This window comes from Cyprinus carpio, chromosome B14, assembly GCF_018340385.1.
Source record: "Cyprinus carpio isolate SPL01 chromosome B14, ASM1834038v1, whole genome shotgun sequence".
NCBI classification, from domain to species: Eukaryota; Metazoa; Chordata; class Actinopteri; order Cypriniformes; family Cyprinidae; genus Cyprinus; species Cyprinus carpio.
The window spans coordinates 23,896,321-23,917,764 of NC_056610.1; the positions used below are offsets into that span (position 1 = coordinate 23,896,321).

A 21,444-nucleotide genomic window follows, 5' to 3' on the forward strand; every position below is an offset into this window, starting at 1 on the left:
CTTCACTACAGAATCAGCTCCCTCGTGTGACAGACACAACACAAACACACCGCATGTGCGGCTCGGCCAGACTGACAGCATTCCCTGCTCCCTGCGGTTTCAGGCGGAGAGTCTGCTGCTTACTGTGTCTGGAATCTGCATTTCATGAATGAGTGAAGATGCCAATACAGAGCCTTTTTTCCCTTCGGTGGATGATTTATTAAACTGTCATTATTTCCGACCTGTCATGAGAAAACAGCAAGTTTCTAATATTTAGGCCGATTTATTAATTATAATGATGGTTACACAAATTAAGCGTATAACAAAAATGATCTCAAGGTTTTTTATTTGATCATAAACTGCTCCAGATTTAGTATAACGACTTGTACCCCTGATTCAAAGTTTCAAATTTTTGTTTATAATTTCACAGTGCATCTAACATTATTTTCATATTTGCAATTCCCATTTAAATGCATTTATTATATTGTGTAAATGTGTTTTTGACTCTATATGCCTTATTTATAGAGGCACATTTGTAATTAAATATTTTTTTAAAATAATTTTACCTGCATATAAGAAGTGTTGGTGTTAACTGAGACTATAAAAAATCTTTTCTATTGACTGAAATAAGCCAAAATAAAATAATATTAGATGAAAAATTAAAAAATGCAGGCAACTAAAACAACTTTTTTACTAAAAATAAAGCTAAACAGAAATACAAAGCCACAAAAAAACTTGAACTAAAACAAAAGCTAATTTAAAATATTATTACATACTATAATAGAGAAATGAAAATGCTAAAATAACACTGCATTAAATATTGAATCTCCATCTGGCTAGTTTTTATTTTTTATTTTTGCAGGCACCAGATTGCGGCATGCTTCAAATGAACTCAATCAAGACTCCAGTGAACAATTCAGAGAAACAGTTTGCATATTTTATTGTTTTTGGTGCTTCGAATCTAATTTTCTTGCACCCTGGATGCTTTCTTCCTCTCACACATTCTCTCCTGATCTCATATGGCTTTATTGCATCCATATGGCTCTGGTTTCCCACATTTCTCTCGCGGTGAGATTTGAATTGTGACACATTTGAACAACATAAGGCACTAGTTTCACACAAAACATTAATCTGGAAGAGAGACATCATCGGTTCCTCTCCCGACCTTTCGAAAAAACCAAATTAACCCCTCCTACGAGCTTCCTGCACATTAAACCAGACATGAACACACATCAAGCTATTTACAGAGCACATCTAATAACAGAAATACAAAAATAGGTTTCCATTTCAGTGCCTATGACACTAAAATGCACAGACACACAAACATTAATTTCTGTTGCTTCATAAAAATCTTGTTAAATCTGCCTGAAATGTTTTAGATTTAATGCAGTGAACCAAAGGTTTATAAAGCTCCATTAGCAGTGTCTTTGGTGGCAGCCGAAAAGCTCCTGTTGATTGTTTCCCAAGTTTCCAAAAGACAGAAAAACACACTATTATACAGCAATCATGGTTCTTTCTCTTTGGTGAACAGACAGGTGAGGTAGTCCATCAGTCACAGCCGATGTGTGTCCAGTCCAATAAATATCTCTCTAAAAACCATTGCATTCGCTTCGCAGGCAGATTTCTTGATTTTCAATACGAATACTCATATTTTGAGTCAGCCGATCGTCCAAAAAGACAATCCTGAAGTGAAGCTGCTTCCACAGCAATCAGCCTAATGCCTCTCATACAACAAAAACGTGTTTAAAAGTTAGGAACGGCAGGGTTTGCTGTAGCGTGTTGAAATGTGAAGAGTCCCATGACAGTCCCATGATGCTCCGTTGTTGAGTTAGGCTTCCTGAGGGACGTGACCGTTGCTGAGCGGCTGGTTTAGAGCTTGATTCTCAACAGGAGTGTGTCCGTTCGCTTTTCCTCCGGCCTTCATCTGAAGAAGCTGTCTGCGATGGTAGAACAAATACCCCGGCAACAGGAAACCGGCCAATGAGAGGACCAGAAGCCCCACGTTGATCTGATGGGGTTGAAAGAATAAATAAGAATAGATACCCATAAACAGAAGCATACATAGGCAGCTACCTTTCAAGACAGCGTCTAGCTGTGTAATGGTTACTACATTTGTGACCCTGGTCAGTTTGTAGCAATAGTCAAAATTATAGATTTTTCTTTTATGCCAAAAATCATTAGGATATTAAGTAAAGATCATGTTCCATGTAGATATTTAGTAAATATCCTACTGTAAATACAGTACAGGTCAAAAGTTTGGAAACATTACTATTTTTATTGTTTTTGAAAGAAGTTTCTTCTGCTCATCAAGCCTGCATTTATTTGATCAAAAATACAGAGAAAACAGTAATATTGTGATATATTATTACAATTTAAAATAATAGTTTTCTATTTGAATATACTTTAAAAAAATAATTTATTCCTGTGATGCAAAGCTGAATTTTCAGCATCATTACTCCAGCCTTCAGTGTCACATGTAACATCCAGTCTATCACATGATCATTTAGAAATCATTCTAATATTCTGATTTATTATGAGTGTTGGAAACAGTTCTGCTGTCTAATATATTTGATGAATAAAAGGTTAAAAAGAACTGCATTTATTCAAAATAAAAAAAAAATTCTAATAATATATATTCTAATAATATCACTTTTTATCAATTTAACACATCCTTGCTGAATAAAAGTATTGATTTTATTTAAAAAAATGAAAGAAAAAAAAATTACTGACCCCAAATTACTGACCAGTAGTGTATATTGTTATTACAAAATATTTATATTTTAAAAACATAGCTTCTTTTTTTTTTCTTTACTTTTTATTCATCAAAGTATCCTAAAAAAGTATCACATGTTCTGAAAAAATATTAAGCAGCAGAACTGTTTCCAACTTTGATAATGAATCATCATATTAGAATGATTTCTAAAGGATCATGTGATAATGATCCTAAAAATTCAGCTTTGCATCACAGAAATAAATGATAATTTAAAGTATAATAAATTTAAAAACAATTATTTTAAATTGTAATAATATATCACAATATTACTGTTTTTTCTGTATTTTTGATCAAATAAATGCAGGCTTGATGAGCAGAAGAGACTTCTTTCAAAAACATTAAAAATAGTAATGTTTCCAAACTTTTGACCTGTACTGTATATCAAAACTTAATTTTTGATTAGTAATATGCATTGCTTAGAACTTCATTTGAACAACTTTAAAGATGATTTTCTCAATATTTAGATTTTTTTGCACCCTCAGATTACAGATTTTCAGCCAAATATTGTCCTCCTAACAAACCATACATCAATGAATTGATCAAAATTAAATTTAAAAAATGTTTATTACTGTTTTTGTGGTCCAAGGTCCACTTCACGACTGTTAAAAATCATGTTCTCTATAGTATTATTTAGTTTAGTACAGAGTCTAATTTAAAGAAAAAAATGTATTCTTTTATTCAGCAAGGACACGATGACAGTAAAGACAACTACATTGTTACAAAATACTTTTATTCTGTCAACATGAATAAATCAGCATATTATACTGATTTCTAAAGGATCATGTGACACTGAAGACTGGAGTAATGATGCTGAAAATACAGCTGCACATCACAGAAATAAATTACAGTTTAACACATATTCACACAGCTATTTGTTTTAATGATGACTGAAATGTTGTCTAGTTTGGTAGCTCGCTTCATTTTTAGTTCTAGCTTTAAATATGAACTATTGAGAGGAGAGTAAAAGCAAACAGTGTGTAACAGAGACTACCGCAGCGAGCCTAGTGTTTGTTTCTCCGTCATTCACTAAATTAAGCATCCCACAGAATCTCACCGCAGCGCTCAGGATCAAACTAATATTTTTATCTTTTCAGTCTTAAATACAAAAGATACAAATGTGTGTTTCTTACCCAGTAAGCATCTCCGTTCAGAGGTCCCAACATAACCATGAAGAGCGGCTGCTGCAGCAGAGCCACCACTGCACTGATCATAGACTGCAGTCCGGTTAGTGTGCCAAAATGATTAGACGGGTACCTGAGAGAGAGAGAGAGAGAGTGTGAGCCTGGAGCATGAAACCTGTCCTAAGTGTCCATTTTCTGAAACTGAGATATATGCATCATCTGAAAGCTGAATAAATAAGTTTTCCATTGATGTATGGTTTGTTAGGAGGACAATATTTGTCTGAGATACAACTATTTGAAAATCTGGAATCTCAGGATGCAAAAAAAATCTAAATATTGAGAAAATCATCTTTAAAGTTGTTCAAATGAAGTTCTTAGCAAATGCATATTACTAATCAAAAATTAAGTTTTGATATATTTACAGTAGGACATTTACTAATATCTTCATGGAACATGATCTTTACTTAATATCATAATGATTTTTGGCATAAAAGAAAAATGCATAATTTTGACCGATACAATGTATTGTTGGCTATTGCTACAAATATACCTCAGCGACTTAAAACTGTGTTTGTGCTCTAGGCTCACATTTAGTTTGTCTGCACACTTCTCAACACTGAGATTGTATTGAAGTGCTGTGGCATTAAAAGGTGTGATTTGGTTATATGTTACATGTTTTACACACACTCTGTGCTGTACTTCACACACAAACAGGGCAAACCTGATCCTGTCAGGTGCAGTTTTAAAACCATCTGATTTGATAAGTCTGTACTTGCCAGTGCGACCGAATAACAGGTTTAGTGGACGCAAATAAACAGATACTTGAATGTGTGTAGTGTATATGTGTTTGTAGTGTACTCACACAGCAGCATACAGTCCTCCACAACACGAGTGAATGAAACCTCGGACCATAGTGTGCAAAATAAACGTCAGAATCTGGACAAAGACAGCACGAGTTTACTGTAATTAAGACAGTCCTAATATCTAATATCAGTCGTGATTTTTAAAACTATATCTTTATTAGCTATTAGCATGCACATTGCTTGTTACAGTATTACTGTAGTGATTAGTATTACTGTGTGTATTAAAATTAGTATTAAAGTGTGACCCTTTAAGGTTATAGTTATCATCCTTGGTGTGAACAGGCCTTTATTAAGCAAGAATGGATCAAATTAATAAAAAAGACGTGTAATTTCTATAAAAAAAAATGCTGTTTTTTTTTTTACTTTCTGTTTCTGAAAGAAGCCTGAAAAACTGTATCATGTTTTTCACAACAATATTAAGCAGCACATCAGATTTCAGCATTAATAAAAGTTTTGTTTTTGCCATCACAGAAAAAAAACAAACAAAATGTATTCATTCATAAAAAATAAAAAAAATAAAAAATCAAATAGAAATCAGTTTCTTTAAATTGTAATAACATTTCACAGTGCGTTTTTTTTTACTGTATGTTTAATCAAATAAACGTGATATTGCTGAACATAAGAGTATTCTTTAAAATATATATATTTTTATAACTTAACTTTTGAACTGTAGTGTATATGCAATAATACTGAAAAAAAATCAATCAAACTCTAGTGCAGCTTTATAGATGAATTAAACTCATTCCAGTTACTGAACCAACAATGAACTGACTTTGAAAAAAAAAAAAAAAAAAAAGTTGTGTTTACTATAGTCCTGTTATAGCTGCTGTATGTTCCTGTTTAACGCTGTAAAGCTGCTTTGACACAATCTGTATTCTGTAAAGCTCTGTAGAAATAAAGGTGATTTTGAGTTGAATCAGGTTGTTACCTGTAGAGGCAGGTTGTCTACGAGTGAGAGGACACCAAACACAATGAGCAGCACATTAGTGAAGATGAAGGCTCTCATGGCGTTGGTCAGCTTCTGGATCTTTCTGTCACGCTTCGGTACTGAAACGGCTCTGAAAGGAGACAAGACTCGAGGTGATGATGTCTGTGCGCTCGCTTCTACATATAAAATATGGCTTGTCACTTTTTTTTAAGGTGTCATTGTTATAGTCAGTCTTAAGTCGCTGGGGGATATTTGTAGCAATAGCCAAAAATACATTGCATGATTCAAAATGATAAATTAACAGTCATAATTAGCACAGGTATATTTGTAGTAATAGCCAACAATATGCCAAAAATCATTAGGATATTAAGTAAAGATCATGTTCCATTGAGATATTTTGTAAACGTCCTACTGTAAATACATCAAAACTTAATTTTTGATTAGTAATATGCATTGCTAAGAACTTTAAACATGATTTTCTCAATATTTAGATTTTTTCCAGATTTTCAGCCAAATATTGTCCTATCCGAACAATGGAAAGATTATTTATTCAGCTTCCAGATGATGCATGCATCTCAGTAAATAAATAAAAATTACCCTTATGACTGTTTTTGTGGTCAAGGGTGACAATATGGTTAGGGTTTGGCTTGCATGTAATTATGCATAATTAATTGTCATTATAATAGTAAGTACATGTGACATGTCTAACAAGGACACTTGAAATAAAGTGTTACCGAATCACGTTATTACTGAGAGCGGAAGAACTTGAATTTCTTACTCGTTTTCTCCCCGGCGCGCCGTCTTCTGATGCACCTCACACTCCTTCATCTTCCAGTCCATGATGTATCCGATCAGAGGACAGGTGACCAGACACAAGAGCTGCAGTGTGCCAAAGACGGACGAGTAGAAGCTCACTGGAAGTTCACATGCATGCATTGGTCATGCTCAGATTGCAATAAAACGTTTTCACTTTCATCACATTTATGACTATTACACTAACACAGGTTCACCTCACCTTTCTCCTCAGCCTCATGCACCAGTTCTTTAGAGGCTAAACCAGAGAAACGCATTATGAGTCAGCTGAACAGAGAGCAGCTTTAATGAATACAGTCAAAGTGTGTCGGTTTGGTAGCTGGGCTTACGGTGCTCCTCTCCGTGGATGACCAGGAACTCCAGCATCTTGTTCATGGCTCCCATAAAGAAGATGATTCTCAGCTGAGTCATTCCCATAGTGATCAGACTCCACAAGAAGATGGGAGAGAACACGGAGCGCCGGAACGGGACCGAAGCTGAGAAACAGATTTCCAGGAGTTCGTACGTTATATTTCACATCATCAGCTACACGTTCACACAACTGTAACAAACGGCCTCAAAATGTATCACTCCGACTCGAGGTGTCTCACCTTGTGTGTCCTGAGCTACAGCCGGCAGTTTCTCCGTTTCTCCCGTCGCCTCTTCAGACAATGCTTTCCTACTAAATGGTTGCAAAAGGAAGAAATAAGGAATTGTTTATTGTTTAGAAATCAAGACTGTTTCCTGCAGTCTTCATATTAAAGGATTACATGCAGTCTGGATTATGTCATCAGATTCCAAAAATTAAGTACTTATTAAAATCTGACTGCAGTTACTTTTTTATTGATTACGTTATTTCATATTATTCACATAAGAGCAATATTTTTTAATTTTTTAAATGTTCCTTTCTAATATAACCTACAAATGACATACAGGTAAACAAATAAAATATTTCATTTATTTTTAAGCAAGTGTAAGTATTCCAACTGTTGTCATTAAAAGAAAGAAAAAATAAATAAATAAATAACGTATAAATACATTTACATATAGTCATTTATTATAAATGACTAATGCATCAAAACACATTTTAATTTTATTATAAACGTAACATTATATCAAAACCAATGCCGTCAAATGATTAATCGCGATTAATCGCATCCAAAATTTAAAAAAAATGTTTATATAATATATGTGTGTGCACTGTGTATATTTATTATGTATATATAAATACACACACAGTATATATTGTGAAAATATTTACATGTACTGTATATGCATTTATATATTTATATTATTATATTTTGCATTATATATAAATATATTTAATACATAAACATAACATTTTTCTTCAATATATACATGCATGTGCTTGAGTATATATACACAGTACACACACATATATTATGTAAACAAAAACTCTTATTTTGAATGCGAATAATCGCGATTAATCGTTTGACAGCATTAATCAAAACGTATTTTAATTGTACATTTTTATAATTTAATTATTAGCTTTTTGTTTAACTCACCCCCAGATTGTGAGACCTTGATGTACTGTAATTTTTATGTTGTTAATTACAAAGCATGGAATATATATTCTTTCCTTTTGTATTTTAATATAAAGATGATCCTATTTAAATCCATGTGATAAAGGAGTTAGGTCAAGAGTAATCAAAAAGTAGTCTGATTATATTACCTCAAATGTGTAATCTACCCAGCACTGAAGGTTCAGTGAATCCCTCTCCAAAAGTGTAATGGTGATTTTTAGTAACATTATGTTTCTGTTTTCAGAATATTTGAGTTATCTATGATATAGGTTAACGTGATTTGTACTAACATCTCAATCTCTTCTTCTGTAGGAAACGCTTCTGCTGGCCAGTTCAGGAAACAGTTGAGAAAGACCAGAGCTGCCAGGCCGGCCCACATCCACATGATAACAGTAAACGACACCCCGGCATCATATATCAGCTGGAGAAAGAGACACATGATGAGTTTTTTCCATTTGTATGACACGCTTGATTGAATGGCGAAGAAAAAAAAGAAAGAAAAAAAAAATTCACTTGTCTGGAGTAATGACGCTGAAAATTCAGCTTTGATCATGTTTTGAAGTATTACAATAGAAAACAAATTATTATTAAATTGTAATAATATTTCAGAATCATAAGGTTTTTACAGGATTTTTAAATAATGAATGCAGCCTTGTTAAGGCCACTGAATTCTACACTCAAAATAGAACACTTACATGAGCTTAATTTTGATTCTGAAAACACCAAAGTTCACTCTTTAGACTAACATTATAACATCAGACGTCTTTGAAATAAAATATTTGATTGTATATAATCATAGCTTAAAACCTTTAGCTTAACTGCTTTTATAGCAGTTTAAGGTGATGAGTTCACTTTCATTCAATCTGATGCAACATTTCATCAGAGGCTTTAATTCCGAGCACACTGTACAAGTTAAACAGGTTTAACCTTTATTTACAAAAAAAAAAAAAAAAAAAGACCTTGACTCCAGGGAAGGTGACGGCCGATGAAGCGTAGGAGCCGATCATCAGAGACATAACAGTGGAGCTCAGACTCCCAAACATGTTTGGCAGCTACCAGAGGAAGAGAGGAAAAGCACATCGTTATCCCTATTGGAAAAATCATAAATGCAGCTGAGCCTACACTTACAATGAACAAAAACAGGAAGGAAAACTAGATTGTTATATTTTCTGAAAACAATAAGCGCATCCATGGAAAACCTCTGGGCATCTGGATTGCTTAATTGCTCAAATCAAGTGTCAAGTGAACATCATGTGTAACCACAAGTATGAGCAATATTGATGCCTGACGTAAACATCACTAATTAAGTGTAAAATGCATAAACACATTGCTGCGTGAGAAATATTAATGCTTCAGTAAGCAGGAAGTCCTGCTGTGGATTGTGGATATGAATCAAATTTGTTTTCCACATTTTGCATGAATTTCCAAGCAGTGCTTCATTTTTCCAGACTCTTACAGGGATGTGTGAGTGTGCTTTACTCCCCTGTGTGAAATGAGAAGGTTAAAAACACATACTTCCGTGAAAACGCGCATTTGTACTTCCTTGTGCTTTTCACACACAAACACGGAGTGGCATGACAACCTCAACCTAAACTTGAATTTGTTACAGAAGGCTGCACACCTTAAACACCAGCACTGTATCCAAAGCAATGTTATTTATTTTTTACAGATGCTGTTCACGGCTCAGGAGAGATCAGTTATGTTTATTGCAAGTGTCAACTTTATCTCAGATGTTTCTCATAAACGTCCTCATAAAAATATAAATGGGCATAAAGAAGACAATTACTGACGAAGTGTATATGTCAAAATCTATCAAATTACTGTGGATAGCATATCTCAGATCATATAGAATGAGACAGAGTTAAAGCGGTGTGTCATTGGCACAGCAGTGGTAGGAAAAACTCTTGTGCCTGGTGGATAGATGCCAGTGATGTTATATATCAGTGATTCCCAACCCTGGTCCTGGAGGCACCCCAACACTGCACGCTTTGCATGTATCCTTAATCAAACACACCCGATTCAGGTCATCAGCTCATTAGTAGAGACTCCAAGATCTGAAATTGATGTGTCAGAGAAAGGAGAACCACTGTTATATATACTGAAAGAAGGAATGGACCCAACACAAAACCTTGAGGTACACCAATGGTAATTTAATCTTGGAAGAATTTGATAAAGAAAAGTTAAGGTTCGTATTACAGAGGTACATAAAAAGAAGATTATTGACAAAGAAGGGCTATATGGCAATAAAACCTACAACATTACTGTGGAAAGCATAGCTCAGATCACATGGAATGAGCCTGATAGTTAAAAGCGGTGTCTCAACGGCACAGCAGTGGTAGGAAAACTCATGTGCCTGGTTGATAGATGCCAGTGACGTTATATATACTGAAGAGAGAAAGGGACCTAACATAGAACCCTGAGGAACACCAATGGTAATTTGATCTGGGAAGAATTTAACATGAAAAGTTAAGGTTCATATTACAGTGGTTCATAAAAAAGGTACACAAAAGACAATTATTGACAAGAGTATGGATATATAGCAATAAAACCTATAACATTACTGTGGGTAGCATAACTCAGATCACATGGAATGAGCCTGAGAGTTAAAGTGGTGTCTCAACGGCACAGCAGTGGAAGGAAAACTCATGTGCCTGGTTGATAGATGCCAGTGACGTTATATATACTGAAAAGAGGAAGGGGCCTAACATAGAACCCTGAGGAACACCAATGGTAATTTGATCTGGGAAGAATTTAATAAGAAAAGTTAAGGTTCATATTACAGAGGTACATACAAAAGACAATTATTGACAAAAGTAGGGATATATAGCAATAAAACCTACAACATTACTGTGGGTAGCATAACTCAGATCACATGGAATGAGCCTGAGAGTTAAAAGCGGTGTCTCAATGGCACAGCAGTGGTAGGAAAACTCATGTGCCTGGCTGATAGATGCCAGTGACGTTATATATACTGAAAAGAGGAAGGGGCCTAACATAGAACCCTGAGGAACACCAATGGTATTTTGATCTGGGAAGAATTTAAAATCTCTGAATTCTGATTTCAGACTTTTTTTTTATCTAAGCACAGTGTGAGACTGCTAGGTGTGAGGTTTGTGATGCCCTTCGCTTAGTAGAAACATCTAAGAGGAAGAATAAATCAAAAGTTTACATTTGCTCTCACCTTAATATCATTGACTAGGACAAATATTTAAAAATTAAATTAATGCATTTAGCAGATGCTTTAATCCAAAGCGACTTACAGTGCATTCGGGCTAACAGTTTTTACCTAACATGTGTTCCCTGGGAATCGAACCCACAACCATACGCAATCCTCTACCACTGAGCCACAGGAACCAGTTAAGGGATTAAAGAGATCTCATTTGTGATTGGTCTTTTTTTATGGATACTAAGTTTCCTTACTAATTTAGAGGAACTGGAAAAAAAACACAAAGTCATTAAGGTCATTGGCTTGTTGAGTTCAGATGATATCAAAACCAAAAAAAAAAAGTATAAATAAAGTGATCAGAACAAAATCAGCTGCTATTTTTTCCATACTGGTAGTAATGCACTGTTTATGAAGACATAGAGCATGTGCTTTTCTCAGAAGTGTACATAAGGACGTCACTGAAATAAAGCAGTGTTTGTTGTCACATGTAGGGCAGTGTGCATGCATACCTGAGCTGCTCTAGTTGAGCCATGTGAATGCACAAGCGTAAGTGCGTGTTGGCATCTGCATGATAGCGGTGGGCTATCTAAAGGCAGCTGATATATATATATAGTCATTCTTTTCCACACCAGGTGATTTCACTAAACAAATTGGAAATTCACAATCTGTTTGTTGATGAGTGTGGGTACAAAGTCTGTGCCCCAACTGGAGGTTGACGGGGGCGTAAGAGAAGGCGTGTGGGCAGTTTAGCCTTCTGATTGGTGGGCACAGAAAAAGCCAGAATTTCTCCTTCAGTCATGTGGGTCGATCCTTTGCCTACCCCCAAACACATAAATACACACACCCACACAACTGTCTGGAAAAAATAAACTTCAAAAAGCTTCGTGTGACAGCTGCACCACAAAACATGCACGTCACCGCAGTTGTCCATGACCCCATGTGCTCCCTTCTCTACCATTTTCTCTTTTTTTCTTACCGTGAGAGATGTGAAGGTCAGACAGATCCCTCCGAAGCCGTTGAGTGAAAGAGCCAGAAAAATTAACGCAGAGAGGACTAGAAAAAAAGGCGCAAACCAATATTACACAATCAAAATGTGTGCTTGAACAACTCAAAACTGTGGCAATGACTTTGATATGACAAATATAATATAACGTGTCTTCTGTATAAAGTAGTATACATATAAATGCAACATTTGATCTGGGTATGGCTGTGAATGTTTATGAACATTTCACACAAAAAAATCGATTTTAATATTTGAAAAGAAAATTCACATTACGTTCTGCTGCCTGTACATTTTAAAATTGGATAGTTAATTCATGAAATTGGTCAAATAATGAGTAATTAATTATCCCTGCAAATATATTGTTTTGTCATTGCTCTTTTTTCAAAAGCAGCAACAATCAAAAAAACAAAAACAAAAAACAATTGTCACATTAAGTAGTAAAATTATTATTCCTTCTGAAAAAAAAGAAGAAGAAAAAAAGAAAAACGTGCCAAAATGTGAAATTTCTGAATATAAGTTTAGTTTTTTTTCCCAGTTAATTGAAATCCTATTAATAACTGATTACTAAAATAGCCTCTATTGAATTTATGTTTTGAAAAAATAAAAAACTCCAGTAATTATTGACTGATTGATTATGAATGTAATTTGAAGACTTTGTTTGCAGCTCACCTTCTGGTTGATATGATGATATGGACATAATCACACAAGAGAGTGCAAAACACGCACTAGAAAAAAAATACAAAACATGAAAGACTATTAAATAAACACACACACTTAAATGTGAAAGTGCTTTGAAATGCAGAGATTCTATGACTCAAGTGCATTTTTAAAAAAAATGTATTGCTTCCTGATGGAGTGTTGCCACTGTGATCTAAAACATGCACAGCACTTGAAGCATTAATGTGTAGGTTTGTCTTCACCTTCCAGCAAGGCGAAGAGGTCTGGGGCCAAACCGGTCCATCAGTATACCCAATGGCAATGTAGCAGCACTGAGCAGGAATGAGCCAATGGTGAAGCCCACATTTAGCATTTCTTCCTGTTCCACACAACTCAGCCAATCATCTGGTTCACTAGCGTTCACACTCTCAGTCTTATTTTCTACAGAAAGACAGAGAGAGACGGTCAATGAAAGCAAGAGACAGAGACTTTATTAAGTTTTAAAGTCTCCACACAGTTCAAGTTTCTCAGGCACTCCGGCTCGGGTTTCTTTCGGTGCTCTTTAGTGACCGGTGTTAGGATGCTTGTGCTCTGCTTGACGTCTATAACTGATTACCTGTGCACAGGTGGGAGTAAAAGCCCTGTCCTTTGAGCATGATGAGCAGAGAGCCCCAGCCCAACAGCACGGCCGAACACGACAGGTTCTCCAGCACGGCTGTGACGGCCATCCACCAGCGCCTCCTGTACGCCTTCAGCACAGACGGAGCCATCCTCCTATCAGACAGAGAAGAAATGAGTGCCAAAGCTCTGGCAGAAAACACACAGTGGCATATCAGAAAAATATATACAGTTTCTGAAGGCAATATTCCGCCTTAGCAAACTACATTTTTAACCCATAAAGTTTTATATATAGAGAGAGAGAGAGAGAGAGAGAGAGAGACAACATAAAGCTCTTGCTGTTTACAGATGATCTGGTTCTGCTGTCTCCAACAAAAGAGGGTCTACAGCAGAACCTAGACGTCCTGCACACGTTCTGTCAGACCTGGACCCTGACCATTAATCCTAACAAAACTAAAGCACTAATATTCCAGAAAAGACCCAGAGTTCAGGGAAAGAGACACAACTTCACTCTTGGTATGACCAAAATAGAATATGCCACAAACTACACACACCTCGGGCTGAAGATGAGTGCAACTGGTAAACTAAATTTTGGCTGTGAATGAACTGAAAGAGAAAGCGAGAAGGGCCTTTTATGCCATCAAAAAATCTATCCAAATTGAAATACCAATTCGAATCTGGCTCAAAATATTCCAATCAGTCACTGAACCTATTGCATTATATGGCAGTGAAGTGTGGGGTCCTCTCCTGAATCATGAATTTGAAAAATGGGACAAAAAATCCGATGGAAGCCCTGCATGCTGAGTTCTGTAAGAGTCTCCTCAGAGTACAGAGGAACACTACGAACAACGCATGCAGGGCAGAATTAGGCCAATACCCTCTACTAATGCACATTGAGAAACGAGCCATCAAATTTAGAAACACCAAAAAATGAGCGACCCCAACTCTTACCATTTTAAAACCCTTAAAATCCATGAAGTGAACCCTGAAAAAAGTCCCCTGATTCAGATCATCCTGAAGCTGCAGAAGCAAACTAACACGACTAACAACAGCCAGCATCAGGACTCTGAAATATCCATCCACACAATTCAGCCCAACCAAATAATAAAAATTATCTGAAACAACAGAAAAACAAAGTAAACTTGAATGTTATTTGGCCCTAAATAAAGACTACACAACTGCAGAATATCTGAGTTCAGTGAAAGACTGTAAATGAAGAAGACAGATGACGAGGTACAGACTGAGCAGTCATACTCTGACTATAGAGACGGACAGATATCCACAGCACTGACCGCCCAGAGAGAGCCGTACCTGCCCTTACTGTAATCACAGAGCAACACTTCCTCACCACTGCTCTAACTATGAAGAAATTAGAAATAAATTTTATCCCAAATTTGAAATACTTTTCCCTGACTTCAAAATGTTAAACAAGAAAACACAACTTCAGTATTTATTAGGTGAAAAACAAGACTGTATCTTACTAGCAGCAAGATACATTGATGCCTGTCACAAAAAGAGGGAGGAGTCAACAAATCAGTGATGTGCACACACACACACACACACACACACACACACACACACACACACACACACACACACACACAAACACACACCACACACGCACACCACATTGAATTATAAATTGTTTGTGGAATTTTAAAATGTTATTTGTTCTACTTTTTAAATGTATATACATGCATGTATATAGATTCAATGTAAACCACTATGCTTTGGCAATACATTGTAACAATTGTCATGCCAATAAAGCACATATTGAACTGAATTGAATTGAGAGAGAGAGAGAGAGAGAGAGAGAGAGAGAGATTGTGTAAATGTGTGCAATTTTTGCATGTGATGATTGAATTCCACTTCACAATCATTCTGTTATAAAATACTTACACAAATATATAGGCTGTATTATAAATTACATTTAAACATGAATATATGTATATACATACACGATTATATTTCTGTTTTTACTGTAGTTTCGAAAATTTTGGGGTCAGTAAGATTTTTTTTTTTTTTTTTGTAAAACATCTTGCAAGCTCATTTAGGCTGCATTTATTTAATTAATAATAAAAAAACAGTAAAATATAAAATATTATTACAATTTAAAATAGTTTTCTATTCGAATATGTAGTAAAAATGCACTTTATTCATGTGATGCAAAAACTGAATTTTGAACATCATTACATTCAGTGTTTTTGAAGTCTTTTCTGCTAATCAAGACTGCATTTATTTGGTCACATATATAGTAAAAAATCAGACATTTTTTTTTATTTAAACTAACACTTTTCTTTGTGAATACATTGTAAACTATAATTTATTTCTGTGATGCGCAGCTGTATTTTCAGCATCATTACTCCAGTCTTCAGTGTCACATGATCTTCAGAAATCATTCTAATATGATGATTTGCTGCTCGAGAAACATTTCCTACTATCATTAATGTTTAAAACATTTTTTTGCTGCTCATTTTTTTTTAGGAATCACTGATTTGTTTCTCAATCAATTTGACACTTTTCTCCAATGCAGTGTACTTATTCTCAAAACAATTAGCAAAGCCTGAATTACTGATCTTGCCTTCTGTTTACAACTAGAAGAGAATTTAATCACATTTTATCTACATTACATATTAGCTGCAACCTCAGTTCTGAAAAATGTTTGGACATTTACAGTAAATAACAGAAGTTACTGTCCCAGGAGGAATAAAAAGCTGTACTATCAACAATCATAGTACAACACTTCAGAAGCGTAACTCCCTCTAAAGGAGAAACCATGATTTTGTACACGGTCAATTAGGGTCATTCAAATATCAGTTTAGGGCCGATCGCAAATATACCATGTTCATTTGATCGAATGACACAGAGTTTTGTTTGTTGTGTTTGTAAAAATGTTACATAAATGTTTGTGAACTTTTTTTTCAGATGTTTTAAAGTATTGGTCGGTTGTATTAACTATTGTGAAAACATCTGAGAGTTTTGTGCACGTTGTTTTGATAAAATTATTTGCATGATTTGTAATTAGCATGTAATGAATAAAAATGTTTAGGACAACTGTTTGGAGAACAACAGTGACCCGAGTTTGGAGAAATGTTTTAAATCGGTGAGAAGAACTGTGATAGTAAGTTTAGGTGAAATAGGAATCTTTTCTAACATAATATATACTTTTAAAACCAACACCCACGAATCTTCATTTTTGAAATCTCTGGGATTTAGTAAGAAAGAGACACTCCCTAACAGTCGCTACAACCAACACACGCAAATCTTCCTTTCAGTAGGAGGTGTGCCCAAACTATTTGCATGCGCTCTTTGTGAAACCACTCACAGTAAAAACCACTATCACACGTGCTTTGTTGTATCACTAATTTTAACCCTTAGTTAAGTTATTAAATCAGAACCTGCATCTGAAAGGCATGAGAAATGTGTATCCTCTGACTCTAGTAGAGATAATAAAATTTTTCTTCAAATGCATCCAAGTTTTTGTTTGTAAACGGGGTCAACTTATCCCATGACATGACTGAAAACGATCGGTCATTATAACTTGGATAACCAAAACACTCACACACACACACACACACACACACACACACACACACACACACACACACACACACACACACACACACACACACACACACACACACACACACACACACACACACACACACACACACTCACAGGCACAGATATAAGAGACACAGGCAATACAAGAGATATACAGAAAGCAGAGAGAAGGAAAGGCAGGGATCTCAGCAAGACATGGACTCAGCGTGTTGTGTTTAACACGATTAGACACACTCCACATACGTCTCTGGATTTTTATTTTTTTTGTAACTCACACTCATATTCTCCAGAATGAAGAAAAGCAGGTTTGACAGTGGTGCAAATCCATACGCATTTCCAAAGATCACCGATTTTCAGTTTACAGGACGACGAAATTGTGAAATGTTTCAGTTCAGGTTTAAAAGTCTTGAGAGCATTTCAAGTTTGCCCTTAACTTTCCATCTGTGTCCTCTCTCCATCTATGACCCTGAGCCAAAAGCAACAAGATGTCACCATTTATTCCTGTCTTCCCCACATTCAGTCCAGTGAACACGCTCTGGCGAAGAATTAAACTAAAAACACTGAATCTCTTGCGCTCTCTGGATAATAATCGAATCAACTCTTTTTGTGCGCTCCTCTGGTGAGGAATCAAATCTTTTAAATGGCTGAATTCATCGAGTCTTTTCGAATCTTTTTTAACGGCTGCAATAAAGACTTCTAAAATCTGAACAGAATGTAAGTCAGAGCAATTCTAAGAAAAAAAAGGCAGAATTGTGAGATATAAACTCAGAACAAACGGATGTTAACACATTTCTGAGAAGAAAAGTCAGAACTGTAATAAGTAATAAAAGTTGCAATTACTTTTATTTTGTGGCGGGGAAAAAAAAACTAACAGTGTTGGGGAAAGTTACTTTTAAAAGTAATGCATTGCGTTACTCCCTAAAAAGTAACTAATTACGTTACTTAGTCATTTTTTATGGAAAGTAATGCGTTACATTACTCTTGAGTTACTTTTGTGTTACATTACTTTTGCATTACTTTCACGTTACATTACTTTTGCATTACATTACTTTTGCGTTACTTTCGCGTTACATTACTTTTGAATTACTTTTGCGTTACATTACTTTCGCGTTACATTACTTGTGAGTTACATTCGCGTTACATTACTCTCGCGTTACATTACTTTCGCGTTACATTACTTTTGTGTTACATTACTTTCGCATTACATTACTTTCGCGTTACATTACTTTTGAATTACTTTTGCATTACATTACTTTCGCGTTACATTAATTTTGCGTTACATTAATTTTGCATTACGTTCATTTTGCGTTACTTTCGCATTACATTACTTTCGCGTTACTTTCGTGCTACTTTTTAAATATTGATTGTTTTTAATGTAAGAAGTTCTATTTATAGCAAATGTAAAAGCGCTTTCGCACCAAAAAGTGTAATGAATAAACCTCAGGCTGAAGGAAAAGTAAATTAACGTCTGTACAGTAGAACACAGAAGAAGAAAGTTCAACACTCTTCAGCAATAAAAAAAAAAACAATGAAGCACAATTGTTAGTTTATCTAAAGTCATTTTTGCTTATTAGTACGGTTGAACTGGATCATCAAAGGTCAGCCGCAAAGACATTAGTTAATATAACGGGATCAGATTTGTGTTATTAACATATTTAATTATTGCAGGTTTGCGTCATACTCTAATATTTTCTTGTAAATTAAAAAGTAATGCGTTGCTTCACTAGTTACTTGAAAAAAGTAATCTGATTACGTAACTCGTGTTTCTTGTAATGCGTTACGCCCAACACTGGTAACTAATTACTAGTTACTGTAATGATATTGCTTTTTGCAGTAACTAACTAGTAGTGTAACTAATTACTAATAAGATTTCAGTAATAATATTACATTTACCATCCATAAAACAGCTTGTTACTTAATTACTTTAGATGCTTTAATCCCTACTGATTTGAAATCCAACAATACAATAATTACTAGATTTATTTTTATAAATTTCACGATTTTTGTCAGGAGTTGTGGCGTTACTTTACTCTGGCATTACATCCCACCCACATCCCTCAGCTCCCCATATAAATTATATTACTATAATTAAAACCCTTATGTGATTTCTTTTGATAAAATACTTCGTGACATATAATCATAGTTGAGTAACAGAGAAATTATAGCTACAATTAGCTTCAAGTTACAACACTTTGACTTAAAAGTCACTTTTAATCACTTGAGTGTTTGTAAAAACTTCTGGCCGCGATCCAATGCAGATAAATATAAATATATTGTTAGCAATATTTTTATGGGGAAGATACACAATTACAACTTCTGTGTGGAGTGAAGGAAAAGTAATGTAAGTAATAACTGTTACAAGATAGTAATAATTAAAGTAATGATATTACTTTTAAAATGAATAACGAGTAATAAATTACATTTTTGGAGTAACGAGCCCAACACTGCCGAGATGCGAACTCAGAATTTTAAGGGGAAAAAAGTCATAATTGCGAGATATAAAATCAGGATTGCAAAAAAACAGATTCAGAATTGCGAGAAGTCACAACTATCTTCTTTATGCTTTTTCTTTTTTACAGGCTTCCATTGGATTCCACTTTTATCACAAACAATAGAATCAAATAGTTCGGTTCCCACGGTTTTAATCGAATCGATTCCTCAGATCTGTGAGTCACTAAACTTAGGAAATGTCCAGTGTGCGTACTATCCATCCTAGATTCTGCGTGATGTTAGTTATTTTACCATCTAGGGCAGATAAGGTGGATAGTATGCACACTGGGACGCAGTGATGGTCTTCTGCTCCATGTTGAACCCTTTCCAGAACCCTAAACGCCGATCTTGATCTCTGCATGTCCTCTGAGGACAAAGGCTTGCTGTTCTCGACGGGTTTAAATTAAACAAACAAACTTTTTTCTCAACTCGAGAACGCACCATATGCTGGACACAGCTAGTCTAAAATAGAACATTAGCTCATGTAAAAGACATCTGAGCTCATTTAAAACACTAAACATGGGCATTTCCAGTTTATGAAAAAATAAAAAATAAAAAAATAAAAAAATAAGTGAAAAGCGCGAGAACACAGAAGCCATTCAGCTCACAGCCACGTGTCTTACTGTAGTATTTGTACAGTAAGTCTCTATTTACACTCGTCTAAAGATGAACCCAAAAACTAATGTGTTTGTCCCTACGGCTATTATTATTTTATTCTGATCTAAAACTAAACGTAATAAGCATTTAATTCAATTTAAACCACTTACTTCATTTTTTGTGCAACTTCTCAGATGTCAGCCGCGCGTTATTTCCTGGTTTTCTTCTGTTTGGGCGCTCATACAAAAGATAAATACTAACGTTACAAATTCTTCTGTTGCCACTTGATAATAGAGTTAATCTGGCACGAGCTTCTGTTTCTCGTGTCTTTCTTCAGATCTCCAGAAGCCTTCTTACTGAGCTCTCGTATATATATTTAACACTGATGGAAGAGCAACCCCCTTTCTGAGGGCGTAACTTACTCTATTAACACCCGAATAGTGTATTAACACCCGAATGTAATTGTTATGATAATTTAAACAAGCTTGTTTCGTAAGCATCATATTACTCAAAATATAACAACCCGCAAGAAAATGTACAATTAAACCCGATGTTTTTAATGTATCCAATAGCCTAAAGATTAATAACGCATTGTGTGAACTATTTAAGTCACTTATATAAATAAGGTGATGGTCACATGTCGTTGTGTTTAAGGGAAAGATATGCAAATGCTGTATTTTGCTAATTACATCAAGAACAACATTTAGGCTTTTCCACAGTTTAGTCTCAAATAGTTCATATGTCATAAAAAAATAATTTTATATTTTTATATTATTTATGTTTTAACCCTTTTTAAATCATTCGTATTATTTTACATTTCTGGGATATTAAATAATAATTTAAAAACGGTGTGTGTGTTCTTGTTTATCCTAACAAGACCAAATGTCCCCACAACACAAACAAACAAACAAACAAACAAACAAACAAACAAACAACAACATGGTTTCCACTACAAATACCATTACAAACCATCAACTTTTAACCATTAAAACCATAAAAAAATGCTTTCCTGTATAGTGTGTTTTGGGACATATTACATTAGGATTTATTGGTTTTAACAAGCCACCAATAGAAGACCAACAGCGTATGGTTTCCATTAAAACCAATACAATTCCCATTATAACCAGTGAAACCATTGCAAATTTTGTGATGGTTTCTATTGTTTTTTTTTTTTTTTTTAGCATTTAAACCTGAAGTCTCCCACAGGAAAAAAAAAAAATATATATATATAAAGGTTGGATTTATTACCAGAATCGGGAGAGTTTTCCAGGGAGGAAGCATGCTAAATTTAACAAAGGTCTATTCACATACAGAGAGCCTGTAATAATCATGGATAATAATGATCAGCC

The 21,444-nt window shown here is 34.9% G+C and overlaps 1 protein-coding gene across 1 annotated transcript; it reads right to left on the minus strand.

Annotated features, from left to right (window-relative positions):
- Positions 1 to 894: 894 nt before the first annotated feature.
- On the minus strand, positions 895 to 20,495 carry LOC109048084 (large neutral amino acids transporter small subunit 3-like). The gene is made up of 15 exons (XM_042738676.1): positions 20,266 to 20,495; positions 13,443 to 13,600; positions 13,090 to 13,267; positions 12,839 to 12,894; positions 12,143 to 12,219; positions 8,960 to 9,052; positions 8,291 to 8,421; positions 7,068 to 7,138; positions 6,807 to 6,953; positions 6,680 to 6,715; positions 6,443 to 6,578; positions 5,665 to 5,794; positions 4,736 to 4,809; positions 3,883 to 4,006; positions 895 to 1,987 (listed from the first exon to the last, which is right to left on the minus strand). Exons 1-15 carry the CDS (start codon positions 20,268 to 20,270, stop codon positions 1,808 to 1,810), a joined length of 1,596 nt encoding a protein of 531 aa, XP_042594610.1. The 5' UTR covers positions 20,271 to 20,495; the 3' UTR covers positions 895 to 1,807.
- Between the last annotated feature and the right edge of the window lie 949 nt (positions 20,496 to 21,444).

Excerpts from the sequence above, each read along its gene's own strand:
- LOC109048084 (XM_042738676.1), bottom strand. Across the intron at positions 5,795-6,442 it reads GCGCGCCGGGGAGAAAACGA|AGCCGTTTCAGTACCGAAGC; the intron begins GTAAGAAATTCA and ends GTCTCCTTTCAG. Across the intron at positions 4,810-5,664 it reads TAGACAACCTGCCTCTACAG|ATTCTGACGTTTATTTTGCA; the intron begins GTAACAACCTGA and ends GTCTTTGTCCAG.